This window comes from Tauraco erythrolophus, chromosome 6 (assembly GCF_009769465.1).
Source record: "Tauraco erythrolophus isolate bTauEry1 chromosome 6, bTauEry1.pri, whole genome shotgun sequence".
Classification (NCBI taxonomy): Eukaryota; Metazoa; Chordata; class Aves; order Musophagiformes; family Musophagidae; genus Tauraco; species Tauraco erythrolophus.
The window spans coordinates 35,434,273-35,446,790 of NC_141470.1; the positions used below are offsets into that span (position 1 = coordinate 35,434,273).

Below are 12,518 nucleotides of genomic sequence, written 5' to 3' on the forward strand. Positions count from 1 at the left end.
CAAAGTGTTGGGTACATTGGACATTACAGAGCTCTGCTGAGGCACTTGAGCAGTCAACACTTGGCAAACACTGTTACCTTCTCAATTTTTAAATAAACTAGCTTTTCCACTGATCGGTGGCTACTTTATTACATACCAGCATTTATTCATTTAGTTAAGTATTTACAAATTGAGACAATAAAATATTATTACCTTCTTATTAGTCTTACCAGTAGTTCAAGTCTGTCTCTGCATTTTCCTTTTACTCCTATTCTCTGTCTTTCTAGTGTCTGTACAGTTTCAGCTGCACACGCTGTCTCATGAGACAGTTCAATCCTCCGTCAGTCAAAGGGAACAGACAGCCCATCAGGTTCCTCAACAGTGGAAAAACTCATCTCGGTCATGAAGATTCATCTGCTGCGAAAGAACTTGTAGTAGACCACACCTCCTAGGATGGCCAGTTCCAGGATGATGATAATTGACAGCAACAACTTATTAGTGGTTACTCTAGAGTTAAAAAATAAAAAAAAAAAATCCAAGATAACTTTTTTCTCTTGTTTATGAAAGCAGATTCTAGATAATCTGATCACCTTCTTACCTTCAGTAAGTGTACTGCCTGTTTCAGCTAGACCACAAAGTGCTATTCAAATAGCTCTTAACAAGCAGGAGGGAACAAACTCAGTAGTTCCCTACTCACATTTTCCTGAGAATCCTGCTTAAGTCTTCTACTTCAATAGTAGCAGTTCTGTTCCTCTTGCCCTGCCCCACTTAAGGCAGATCATGCTGTTCTATATGTGCCTACTCCTTCAACCAAGCAATGAGGAAAAGACCAGCTGAACCTCCTGTGCTAAAACCCACATTGCAGTGCTTTCACTCAGGACTATGTAGTTGAAGTAGAACTATAAAATCTGAAGATAATAATGTGCTTTTACTATTGAATATTATACAGTATCATAACTTTCTTTAGCAATGGGGGTATAAAGGAAAGGGTGTTAGGCCAGAAGTACCTACTGGAAATAAACTCCATGAACTGGTTTACAAGGATAATTAAACCATGTAGTTAAGAAACTGTAAATACACTTAAGCAGCCAAAGCTTTAGTCATCAAAATAGCATGTGGTCACGCTGAGTTTCTCATCCACCTACTCTAGGGCACTACTATAGGCTAAAGAGATTTGTCTGTGTCATCAGCCATCTAACTAATGCTGCAGTGATTCATGTCACAGCTTTTTCCAACCTCAGTAACACGGAGCTGCATCAAAGCTACTACTAGCAATTCACTGTAACTTGCTCGTGTCCTCACCACAATTTATCATGCGGTTAAGGACCCCCGTATTATCTGAAACAAGCAGCACAAATTCAGTAGTGTTCAACTACCTGTACTCCATTAAGTAACTACCAGAGATGAGAAAACACACATTAGCATCTGCACATGGGCACACATTGTTTACACATTCCCTAAAACCTCCCTGCAGTTCCAGCTGACAAGCTATTACTTATTTTTTTGCCTGAAACCAGCAAGCAACAAAGCCATCTGCCGAGTGCTGCTCTAGGTCAGTTACTCTACTCACCTCCTGGACATAGAACGTAGAATCTTGCGACTCTTGCTCAAGTTCTCACTTGTATTCACCAACTAAGATGAAACAAAAGTTATGTGTCAGTTGAACAAGTATACAGCAACTCTAAAGATGCACCTGGAAGTAGCTGGTGTTGAAATGCTGCAAGTAATAATGGGACCAAGGCTAACCATACATTCTGAAAATTCAGAGACAACATTGTTTCTACACACAATACAAGCTGAAAGCATTGTCTCCTTTCTAAGGAGGAAGTAAGACTTTCATGGATGCTTTCCCTTAGATATGTACAAAGATATGCAATTTGGGATCACTTTCTGCTTTTTTAGTTAACCTACAAATATCTCAGAAAGCTGGTATTAGCTCCTTTCATTAATTTAATTACTCTACTTGTTGACACCGGAAGAAAATGATACTGATGTGTTCCCCCCAGTGGCTATCTGGGTCTGTTTGAAATACTGTTCAATTTCTAGCAAAGAACGAACCATGTTGCACTGACAGGTCTAAGTGACCCAGTGGATATCAGCTCTGAACTGGTAATCGATAATCCATTTCAGCTTTGCAATGCTCAGAAATGAACTGTCAAGTATTTCTCAGTCAGCTATTAAGAAGCACATAATTAAGTGAGGTTACAGACAAGTAAAAAAAGCTGTTGTCTCACAGAGTCAGGATTCGTGACGTACGGCCACTGGAAGTCTCCAGGTAAGATTTCGCTATTCCAGTTCCAAACCTTCCCGTGAAGTGAAAGGTAAGCCAGGTCACTTACTGCCACAGACATCTGCTTGCACAATTCCTCTGTAGTTTGAGTTCTTGCCCTCAACTACAAGACTGGCCCTGTAGGTACGTTACTTTGCACTGAGATGGACTGGACCAAGCTGGGAAGAAAACTACCAAGTCCATTCAAAGCATACTGGATTTCCAGTCTTTGCTATGAAAGACCACGCAAGAAGAAAGCCTGCTTCTAGTTGGAATGTGTGGTTAATACAATTCAGCACTACAATGCCTAAAAGGCTCACAATAAAAGTCAGTTTCAGGAACAAGCTGTGGATAGACATGCTTGAAAGACTGTAATATTAGAAAAAGAACAGAAAAAAAACCATACCTATAAATCTGAAGATCGCATTTCCTTTCCTGCTCTCCAACCCAAATTTGGGAGCAGTACAAATCAAATTCTGACTGAAATGGAAAAACTACTTAAGTGAAAAAATTAGAGGCTTTGTTGCAGTGAGTAGAGAGAACTCCCAAGAAAAGGGCTATGCTTTATGTTTTGGCTGAGAGTGTTACTTGCCAAACTTGGCGTCCCCCTGCAAGTCACTCACCTAAAAGCTTTACACTCGGCATCCCTTGGACACACAGAAAATCCCATCAGTTTCTTACTTCAAAAATCAAATTTTCAGCTTTGCGTATGTGTTTAAACAAAACAAAGTACTTTTTCAAGCTTCCACAGCAGAAGCAGAGCTTCTTGACCCAAGGATGAGGAACTCGAATCTTGTCTGACACCACTTTCTCCCTCCTTAGCTAACTTATCAATATTGGAAGCTTAGTAATTAAGTAATTAAGCTTCTATTAAATTTCATTTCATTAGAAGAACTTGCTAAGTGCCCTCCAAATCTAAACCTTTACTATTAATCTAGTGGTTGGCAACTCCTTAACACTTTTTTAAATCTGTAATTTTTTTAGTAATGCTTTTTTTTTTTTTTTAGCAGGTCTAATATCCAACACAGCAGCAGACATTTGGACATCGTGCTTTGGGCCCTTCCACAGTAACTATTTTCCTTTTATGAGCATAGCATAGAAACATGGCAGCCTGGATTTGGTCTGTGGAAACATCAATTGGGTTACCAGGTCTAGGGAGGTCTCCAAGAGTAATTACTGGCATACAGTTCCCACTAAGCCAACATCAGGTTGTTTCTCTGCTTACTCTGCTCTTGGTGCGTTCCAATTGCTCCCGCTGCTCCCCAAGTTCTTCAATTATATCAGTGCCAATCTGATCTGTTTCAGCAGCAATTCGGTGCGAGCGCTCAATGCTCTGACTGGCTCGGTTCAGGCTGTCGGTTCCCTGGAGAAGCAGCACCCTCTGTGACTGCAGATTGGTCTGAAAAATAATGTATGCTTAACTGTTAAGCACGAAGACGGAGGTATTAGGCTTCTCACATATTAAAAAGTTAGGACATGACTCCATAGGCCATCCATTTGCATGAGATGTACATGCTTCTTATGTTAACTGATGTCACCCAGTTAATTTTGAAAGAGTTCTTGTCCACATTGTAAGATTATGGCCAAATCTGGTTAAACCTTGAAAAAGAAGGACACACAGCTAAAGAGTTAAACCAGTTACAAAAATAGGTCTTTGCAACAATTTACTTTTCCATCAAAGAAAATTTACATGAAAATAGTATCTTTGTTTTCCAGACTGTAACTTCTCCTTCTATTTGTATCTAAATTCAGTCTTATTTGTGACTTTGCAGTTGGTTGCCAGGGAGATGTTAAGCTTTTACCATCAAAAGGATTAGGAACAAACCGCTAACAGATGGACTGCTAAGTAACAAAGATCCCCTCTTCATGCCAGCAGCCTTGGCTAGAGGATAACAAATGTTTGCTGACCTTGGGGTCAAGAGGTAGCTCAAAATAAAGTATTTTCTTAAGCTTCAGGAAGTCTAATCTACCATCCTGCTCTCAGGTTTTAGAGAAACCAATCGAGAGGAATCAAATGCAAAAATTTACTAAGCTACCGCAGAACGAGATACTAAGGAAGCCTCCCTCAAACCTTCCTTATCTAAGGCAGAAAACCAAAAATCCCACCTCCATGAACTTTCTGTACAGATGACAGCACTTTGAAGATAACAAGCAGATTCAGTCTCACAGCTCAGACATACCTAAGCATATCTGGTAAACAAAGAAATTGGTGTATTTCTTGCACTGTAGCAGCACATCCACAGTGAACAAAGTGCTAGAGGATGACTACTTATGTTTTCCCGAAATAATTTACACTGAGATTGTTTGTACACTCAGTTTACACTGAGATTTGATTGAGTGGGTGATTCACACACTTTGCTAGTTTCGGAGACTAAAACTAGATCAGTTAACCTTTCTTCTCAGTCAGTAGCATCACTTCTGTGTTTTCAGAGCTGTAGAGGAATGATTAAATAAAGCATTTCAGTACAGAATGTTGTTACTGACAATGTAAGTTACTGACCCCATGGCATTCAAGGAGTTCCATTTTGATTATACTTGATTATACTTTGATTATCTTTGTTTTAGAACAACTGTCCTTTGAGTTCCAGATGCTCTTTCTTCTCCCCGAGATAGTCACGTTACATGCAGAGAGCTATACAGAGAGTTGCACAAGCGCACAAGCACACAAGCTCAGTGGATTAAAGTAGAAACACTGTAAACAATACATCTAGAATATGAATTTTAAACAATCACAGCAGTGTTAAATAAAATTTAGATATAATACTCACACTCTGTTCATTTTCTGTGGAGAAGATTCCATATTTTATATCGCTTTGACTTCCAGGGCCCAGTCCCAAATCTGTGCTTCTCATCTCTCTCTGGAACATGGAGAGGTCTCTTCTATAGGCACGGATTTTGCTCATCATTTGGTTGCGGAAAGGCAGAGGAGCATACTTCAGTTCTTCCTCCATTTCCCGCAGCTTTTAAGAAAGAATATGTGTTTATTTTTTAAAGCAGCAAATCTATTCTTATCAGCAGCTATAATCAAAACTCACCACAGGATGAAGGGATTCACATGTTTTTGTGTGATTCAGTGAGGGACATCAACCCCAAACCCTATACCCCTATACTTCATCTAGTATCGAGTACACCATTCTGCCTAATGCTGTTCAGCCCACATGGATTTTCAGATACACAATGCCTCAAGAAAAAAAAAAAATTAATTGCCAAGCTTAAATGCTTGATTTTTTTCTGAAACATCACATCACTCTCTAACTTCAAAACCTGCAATTCTCACTTTCAGATAGTTTAAGCATTTCTAGGATGGGTATCACCATCTATGCAACAGAGATCTACTGCACAGGTAGGCATGCCGCTAAATTCACGCTCTGAACATCTGGGCCTGGCAACTGGAGTTAGGATTTGTAAACCCTGAGATTTTGAGTGGGTGAGTTTTATTGACAGTTGTTACAAATTCACAGTGCTTAAAGCTGTCCACCCATATGAGCTCTACATCTCATACATCACCTACGCAAGTCAATAAAACCCAGTAAGTTAGAGGAATAAAGCATCATGTTTGGCTGCAACTCAAAAACATCCTAACAAACAAATAGCACATTGATGTGAAAAGAAAGCTTAATCCATAATGTCTTGCTTAAAAAGACAAGTCACATGGGGTTTTTTTTTGAGTTGTTCCATGTCACCCGCTGTCTAGGAAGCCTATACAATAGAGGTTTCAAATACTCAAGGTATTTAACAATCGGACTATTATAGATCAGATGGGCTAAGATGAACATGAAAAAAGACAGAAGGGGAAAAAAATAAACAAAACCAACAAGCAGATTCTCTACATGCCCTCCCTACAATCTCTAGCAAATTTAACTGCACCTCTATCACTGTCTTTTGTTCAACAAAGGGAAGGTGATATCTGTAGCAAGCACTCAAACAAAAAAAAAGCATGTAAGAATATTTGTCTATATCTGTACATGTATATAGATCCATACAAGTCTTGATAGACACATCTATCAGATCAATTAATCGAACATAAAAAAAATACAACATCTGCCTGCCAGAATAAGATCCATTAAGAAAGTAAAATTTAGAACTATTGTCTTTTTAAAGGCATCAATATTTCAACCAGTCAGAAAGGCCAGAAGCCTAGACTTGTGTTTACCGTTTCATTTGCTTCACGTTGTTTCTCATCAAATTCTCGAACTAGTTTTTTCTTCTCCTCTGTGAAAGAAAAAGTAGTATGTCAGATAAACTATAGAGAAATTACAACAGAACTCCAGCTCAATCCATTCTAGACAAGGAAGCTGCCACAGATGGCTGATTACCGAGACACCAGGTCAAAATTTACCTCAAACAGGAACACCCTGTTCTTACGACAACTTTTCAGAAGGGGGTGGGGGGAGAGAGCAGAAGCCACCCTTCCAAAAGCTGGCCACTACCTCCGGTAGACAAAAGAAGTAATTTTTCAAACCTGAACTATTTTTTTGACCTATTATCCTCCCATTTCCACGGACAGAATTGCGTGTTGAAAAACATTTAACATGAAAGAATAACAAAGAGGACATGTTGGTAAACAGCTCATAAATATTTCTTATTTTTTGGACACATTTGGCAAGATTACTGAAGGCTGAAACTATAATTTGGGTTTGAACAGAACACCAAGTCAATCTACATTTCTAAGTAAGCCCTGAAGTTCCCAGCAGATAAGGCACTCTGCATTCTCGTGGTCATAAAGTAACTAGGTAAACGGGATAAGCATCCTAGAGTACTCAGAGATTAAAGATGGCATCAAGATATCACCTTGGGTTCACAGATTAATGCCCAAATGCTTCCCTCTTCTGGAACGACATCAGTTGTTTGAATCAGTCAACAAAACTATACATTTTAGTTGTCTGAAACAGTCATCTGCTAAGATCTTTGTATCCAGGGCTTTGGAGGTCAAAGAATGGGCTTCACTGTTGTTATTCTACCTTAAAAAAAACACCTTAAGACATGTATTAAAAAGCTATCATACGTCTCTACTATCCATGATCAATGAAAGCACAATTCTGAAACTCTCCTTATCTCAGTGGAGCAAAAACTTACGTTTCGTAAGCTTTTGCAAAAGCACTGACGACGACTACCAGAGGACTCTTGTACAGTACTGCGAATGAAACCAAATTCTCTCAGAAGTCTGATAAAAATGCACTAGCCTAGTTCACCTCTCTCAGGAGAGAACAATTCAGTCTTAAATAAAATTTCGGCTAGCAAAAAATACAGACAGTTATCTTGGTAAAACTTCTCTAATTTGATTAAACTTAAAGACAAAATGAAGACAACATTAGGAAAACATTGTTGCAGTGAAAAAACGACTTGATAATACCTTTTTGTAAATATGGCCCTCTGCAAAAGAAGCAGTTTTCAAACCACTAAGCTCTCAATAGAGAATAGGAAAAAAGTCTGAAGCAATCAAAACACTTTTATGTAGCTCCTTTCATATACACAACATGCCTAAGCCGTAGGCTTTCCTTTTCCGTTCAAATTCATATCAAGCCCCAGAATTTGAACTGTAGAGAACTTAAGACGGAATTAAAAACCATCCTCTAACAAGAAGCTACACTCTCTAGTGTCACACAGAATTATTACAGACTAAGCTACATTACAACTGTTAATACATTACACACTAGCTGGCAACAGGAAATAGTTTCACATCCCAGTTTATTAAGGAGGAAATGCTGACTTAAGAGGTTCCTAAATACACTCTCCTCAACTTCTCTGATTTGCCACCACGTACATTTGTGCTGATGCAGTTACTTGTGTAGCTGGGTTGTGAGTGAAATCACAGACACAAACTGCAGGAAAACAGCCTTCAGAAGTCAATGTTCTGTTTCACACAGGCCATTCCACTTATTTGCTTTAAGTAGCGCCCCCTTAGAACAACTGCAGTCTCAAACTCATTGAAACCCGGTGCAGCACCAAAAAAGCCGTATTTTACCTTCTTTGTGTCCCCCAGGCGGATTAAGAAGACACTGCACTTACAAACTTGAGCAGCCAAAGAAATGGGAGTTTCCAAAAGCCAAGTAGCAATGGCTGGAGACTTTCTTGCCTACATGCCAACAAGAAATCAGGCAATGTGGCTCGAAAGCACTATGGCGGATCTGGCCTAACAGAAATGACAGAATATATCGAGCAGTTTAATTCAGATCACTCCAGATTAAACGGTGACTCAAAGTACATTGAAAGAGGTTTTTTTAATGCCATAAAAGTACAAAGTACCCAAGCCACAGTAACATCACACTCATCAGCATTTAACTGATTTACTTCCAATCAGTTAGAAACAGAGTCATTTGAAAAGTACAGCTAACCGAATTAATTTAAAGGAAAGTATCTATACTTGAAACTGATCCAGGCTGTTTAAAATGCCTTCTTAGAAATTTAGAAGGAAAAAAAATTGTTTCTAGAGCTTGGAATTTTTTACCTGGTTTATATAGAGTGAAACAGCATTTCCAAATCTCTGCCCCTTGAAGATGTCCCAAGGACTACAGACTCTGTCTTCCCTTGAGTTTGGGAGTATGCCAATCATCTTAAAAGAGTATGCAAGGTAGCTTTTATCACCTCCTGAAGTTTTCAGGATCAGATAACTCAAAAAATAAAGATACAAGAAGCAAACAAAGCACATTAGGAGACTGGAACACCTCCCACCAGATAGACAAATTCCTGACTTATCTCAAACTCTCTTAGAAATACTTTCCAAATATATTACCAGGATTTTTGCAGCAACAAATTTAAATAATAGAACAGTCATGTTAAAATCTCATAGCATGTCTGAAAAATCAGTTTGTAATTATTTTTAATCTGTTGAAAAATAATCTACAAGCACTACAAAAATTGACGCCTGTAAATACTCCATTTAAGCCCGTTCCTCAGAATTCGTGGCTCAAGACTATCCCAGTTCCATAGAGAGCTGACGAAGCTTTACTTCACCAAGAAACTGACCACTCTCCTTTCTACAAGGAAATAAAGATTTCCTACAAGAAAAGGTATTTCTTCTTTTATCCTTTTTATTCTTGTTGACTGCTAGTCAAATTTAGTCAGCTTTCAAAGTCATCATTTGCAGGTTTGAACACCTTTCTTGTACAAACTTTCTGGAAACGCTGATGTCAAGGACTGCAACCCTGAGTTTAATTAAATTCATTAACTCATTATCAAACAGAAAGCCAGGTAAGAAATGGAATGTTAAAACTTTTCATAGCCTGTGTTATCTAGCATAGACTGGTATATTCTGAACAAATCATTTTTATGATTTTACACTTAAAACACATAAAATTGGTCATTCTCCTAGAACTGATAAGACTATCGCAGAATGTGGCTCATAGCCCCTATCCATTCCTGTGGTACAAAACCCAAGCTGACAGTAACTGTGTATCATGTTTCCCCTAGGAAAGAACTAGAGATTGGGTGACATTGGTAAAATTCTCTTTGTCAGAGCCCTTCCCTTTCCGGTTCTCAGAATACTGTCAAGTGTTAAGAACTGAATTAGAAGCACAATACCAAGTCCTACAGAGAAGTGTTCTGTCAGAGTGTTTTACTCACTGGTACGGTGTAAAGAATACCCATTAAATCAGGTTTTGCTTCTAATGTAACTTTGTGTAGCTTGATAGTTTTTTCTAGTCTGTGGGTAGGTAGTGCACAAACCAAACTTTTAACACATTTAAAAGGCAAATCTTCTCCAGTAAGTCTACAAACAGTTGTGGACAGTTGTAATACTAAAAACTGCTTTTAATTCTGCCGATAAGATTTTAAGCAAAAGTCCAACAATAACCCCCCCGAAAAAGAAAAGAACCCAAAGCAATGCAGTTCAGGCAGTTCACCTAGAAACAGCACGAAATAACATCCAGACAACAACCTCTCCTCAGAGAAGAGACTGAAGCTGAAAGCCCAGCACAGCACCGCTTGGCTACAGGGTTGAAACCTGCCAGGCAAGAGGAGTGAAGTGTCACACCTGCCTCACTACTTCCATATTCGGGGCTCTGCATGACCAGGTCTCACACTCAAAAGCAAAGCTACCAGAATACAGCAGCAACTGAAAAATAAGCCAGAGAGAAAGCCTGACCGAGCAAAGCCACCCGCCCCCTCCACGGAAGCACCACCCAAAGCGATGCGCTAAATTCCCGCAGTTGCCTTGGCAAACTCCTTCCCCACGCACGGGCTTTCTTCAAAGCGACCCTGACCTCCCGGCTATAAAATACGCTTTATTTATGGAGAAACAGCCCAAACTCCCCACAACGGCCCCACAGCGAGCCCCAGCTACCCGAGACGCCGCCCGCGGGGGAGCCCCAACCGGAGGGCTGGCTGCCCCCGGGCGGGCGGGAGAGAGGGAGGGCAGGCCCCGCCAGGCCCCGCCGCGGCCGTCTCTCTCCCCGTCGCTGGTGACCGGCCGCGGCGGGGGCGGGCCTTCGAGCCCCCGCTCCCGGTAAAGCCCAGCCCCCTCCCCGCGCACCGTCCCGCGGCCGCTACGCCCTCCCTCAGGTAACAAGGGACGGCCGCCGCCCGCACCCGCCTCACCGGCCGCGCTGCCCCGCAGCCGCTCGGGGACGCCCCGCAGGTCTCCGTGCAACCCCCGGAAGATCTCGTGGAGCCGCTCCAGGTGCTCTGAGGACCCGGAGCCGCGGCCCGCCATGGCAGACAGCCGCCTCCTGCCACGCTCGGCGACGGCTACCGCTGCCGCCCGCCTCGGCCCTCGCGGCTACGCGACGCAGCGCCGCTCCCTCGTGAGGCACTTCCGCCATCGGCGGCGGCGTCGGCCTTCCCCCGCGCGGCCGGGCGCCCGGAGCGCCGCCCGATCGCCGCGCCGCCCGCCGCAGCCCGCTCCCCGCGGGCCCGAGCCGCCACGCGCGTTGCGACAGCGCTGTCGAAGACACCGGTCGCCGGCGCGTAGGCCCGTCGGGCGCTGACCCCGGCAGCCGCGGGAAGGCGGGGGGGGTATGGGGGGGGTGTGGTGGTGCGGCGCGGCGCACTGCCTGCTGGGAGTTGTAGTCTCGCTGGGGAGGCAGCGGTGCCGTGCCCGTCACGGCCGCACCGCGCGGGGCGCTCGGCCGCCACCGCCGGAGCCAACACGGCGCAACGCTCCGAGGAGGCAGGGGTGCAAGGGGGCCTGTTATTGCTCATGCTCTCCGGTAAAGGTTAGAGTGAGCGCCGCCGAACCCGCCACCGCCTTTCTCCCAGCCCTCAACGCCTGCTTATGTATACGTATACATCATTTCGTACGTTTTGCTAGGGTTAACGTCATAAACTTCGCTGTGAGGTGATGAAAATGTATTCTGAATGGCTTTCCAGACAGCCGCTGGGCTTTCTCTTCAGATATTTCTCAGCTTATTAATTAGAAACTGCAGTTAAAACGGCAGTTTCAGATTGTTCCTGTTGTCGAGCCATGGAAAAGTTGCGGGTTTAAACTAAGATTTGCTTGAATCTGCTAAGGCTTAATTAGCAGCCTGCTGGTGTGTACACAATAGCCTGTTTGCGCGTACTTTGATAAAGCAAATATGTACATAATGTTTGAAACCAGGATGATCTTCTTGAAATGTCAAGTCGTCCTTAAAAGAGGAACATCCTGGAAAAACATGTATTGATGCAAAAATGTACTAGACTTCGTATCCTTTAAGATAATGAAGGATAACGGAGGAGACTTAAAATATACGTCAAGAGGAGGACATGGCGTCCTTGTAAATCCAAAACATCTGGCAAGTGTTAATGACTCTGCTAGCCGTTAATCACTGAAGGAGCCAAAGCAAGGACTTCAAAGACTGATAAGGAAAACCTCTTGTTATGAGAAAAGGTTAATGAGACTGGAAGAATACTACAAATATTAAGTGAGCAAGAAACAGCAGTAACTGGGTGAAAGGTAATTCCAGCAGAAGGAGGGAAAGGAGAAAAGAAGAAGGGGAAAGGGACCTGGGGGTCCTGGTGGACAGCAGGATGACCATGAGCCAGCAATGTGCCCTTGTGGCCAAGAAGGCCAATGGTATCCTGGATCCTGGGGTGTATTAGAAGGGGTGTGGTTAGTAGGTCAAGAGAGGGTCTCCTCCCCCTCTACGCTGCCCTGGTGAGGCTGCATCTGGAATATTGTGTCTGGTTCTGGGCCCCTCAGTTCAAGAAGGACAAGGAACTGCTTGAGAGAGTCCAGCGCAGGGCCACAAAGATGATTAAGGGAGTGGAGCGTCTCCCTTATGAGGAAAGGCTGAGGGAGCTGGGTCTCTTTAGCTGGAGAAGAGGAGACTGATGGGGCACCTCATTAATGTTT

At 42.6% G+C, this 12,518-nt stretch overlaps 1 protein-coding gene across 1 annotated transcript; it reads right to left on the minus strand.

Annotated features, from left to right (window-relative positions):
- Positions 1-4: 4 nt before the first annotated feature.
- On the minus strand, positions 5-10,898 carry VTI1B (vesicle transport through interaction with t-SNAREs 1B). Its single transcript, XM_086613131.1, has 6 exons — positions 10,784-10,898; positions 6,402-6,460; positions 5,017-5,208; positions 3,474-3,647; positions 1,550-1,611; positions 5-486 (listed from the first exon to the last, which is right to left on the minus strand). Exons 1-6 carry the CDS (start codon positions 10,896-10,898, stop codon positions 390-392), a joined length of 699 nt encoding a protein of 232 aa, XP_086469257.1. The 3' UTR covers positions 5-389.
- Between the last annotated feature and the right edge of the window lie 1,620 nt (positions 10,899-12,518).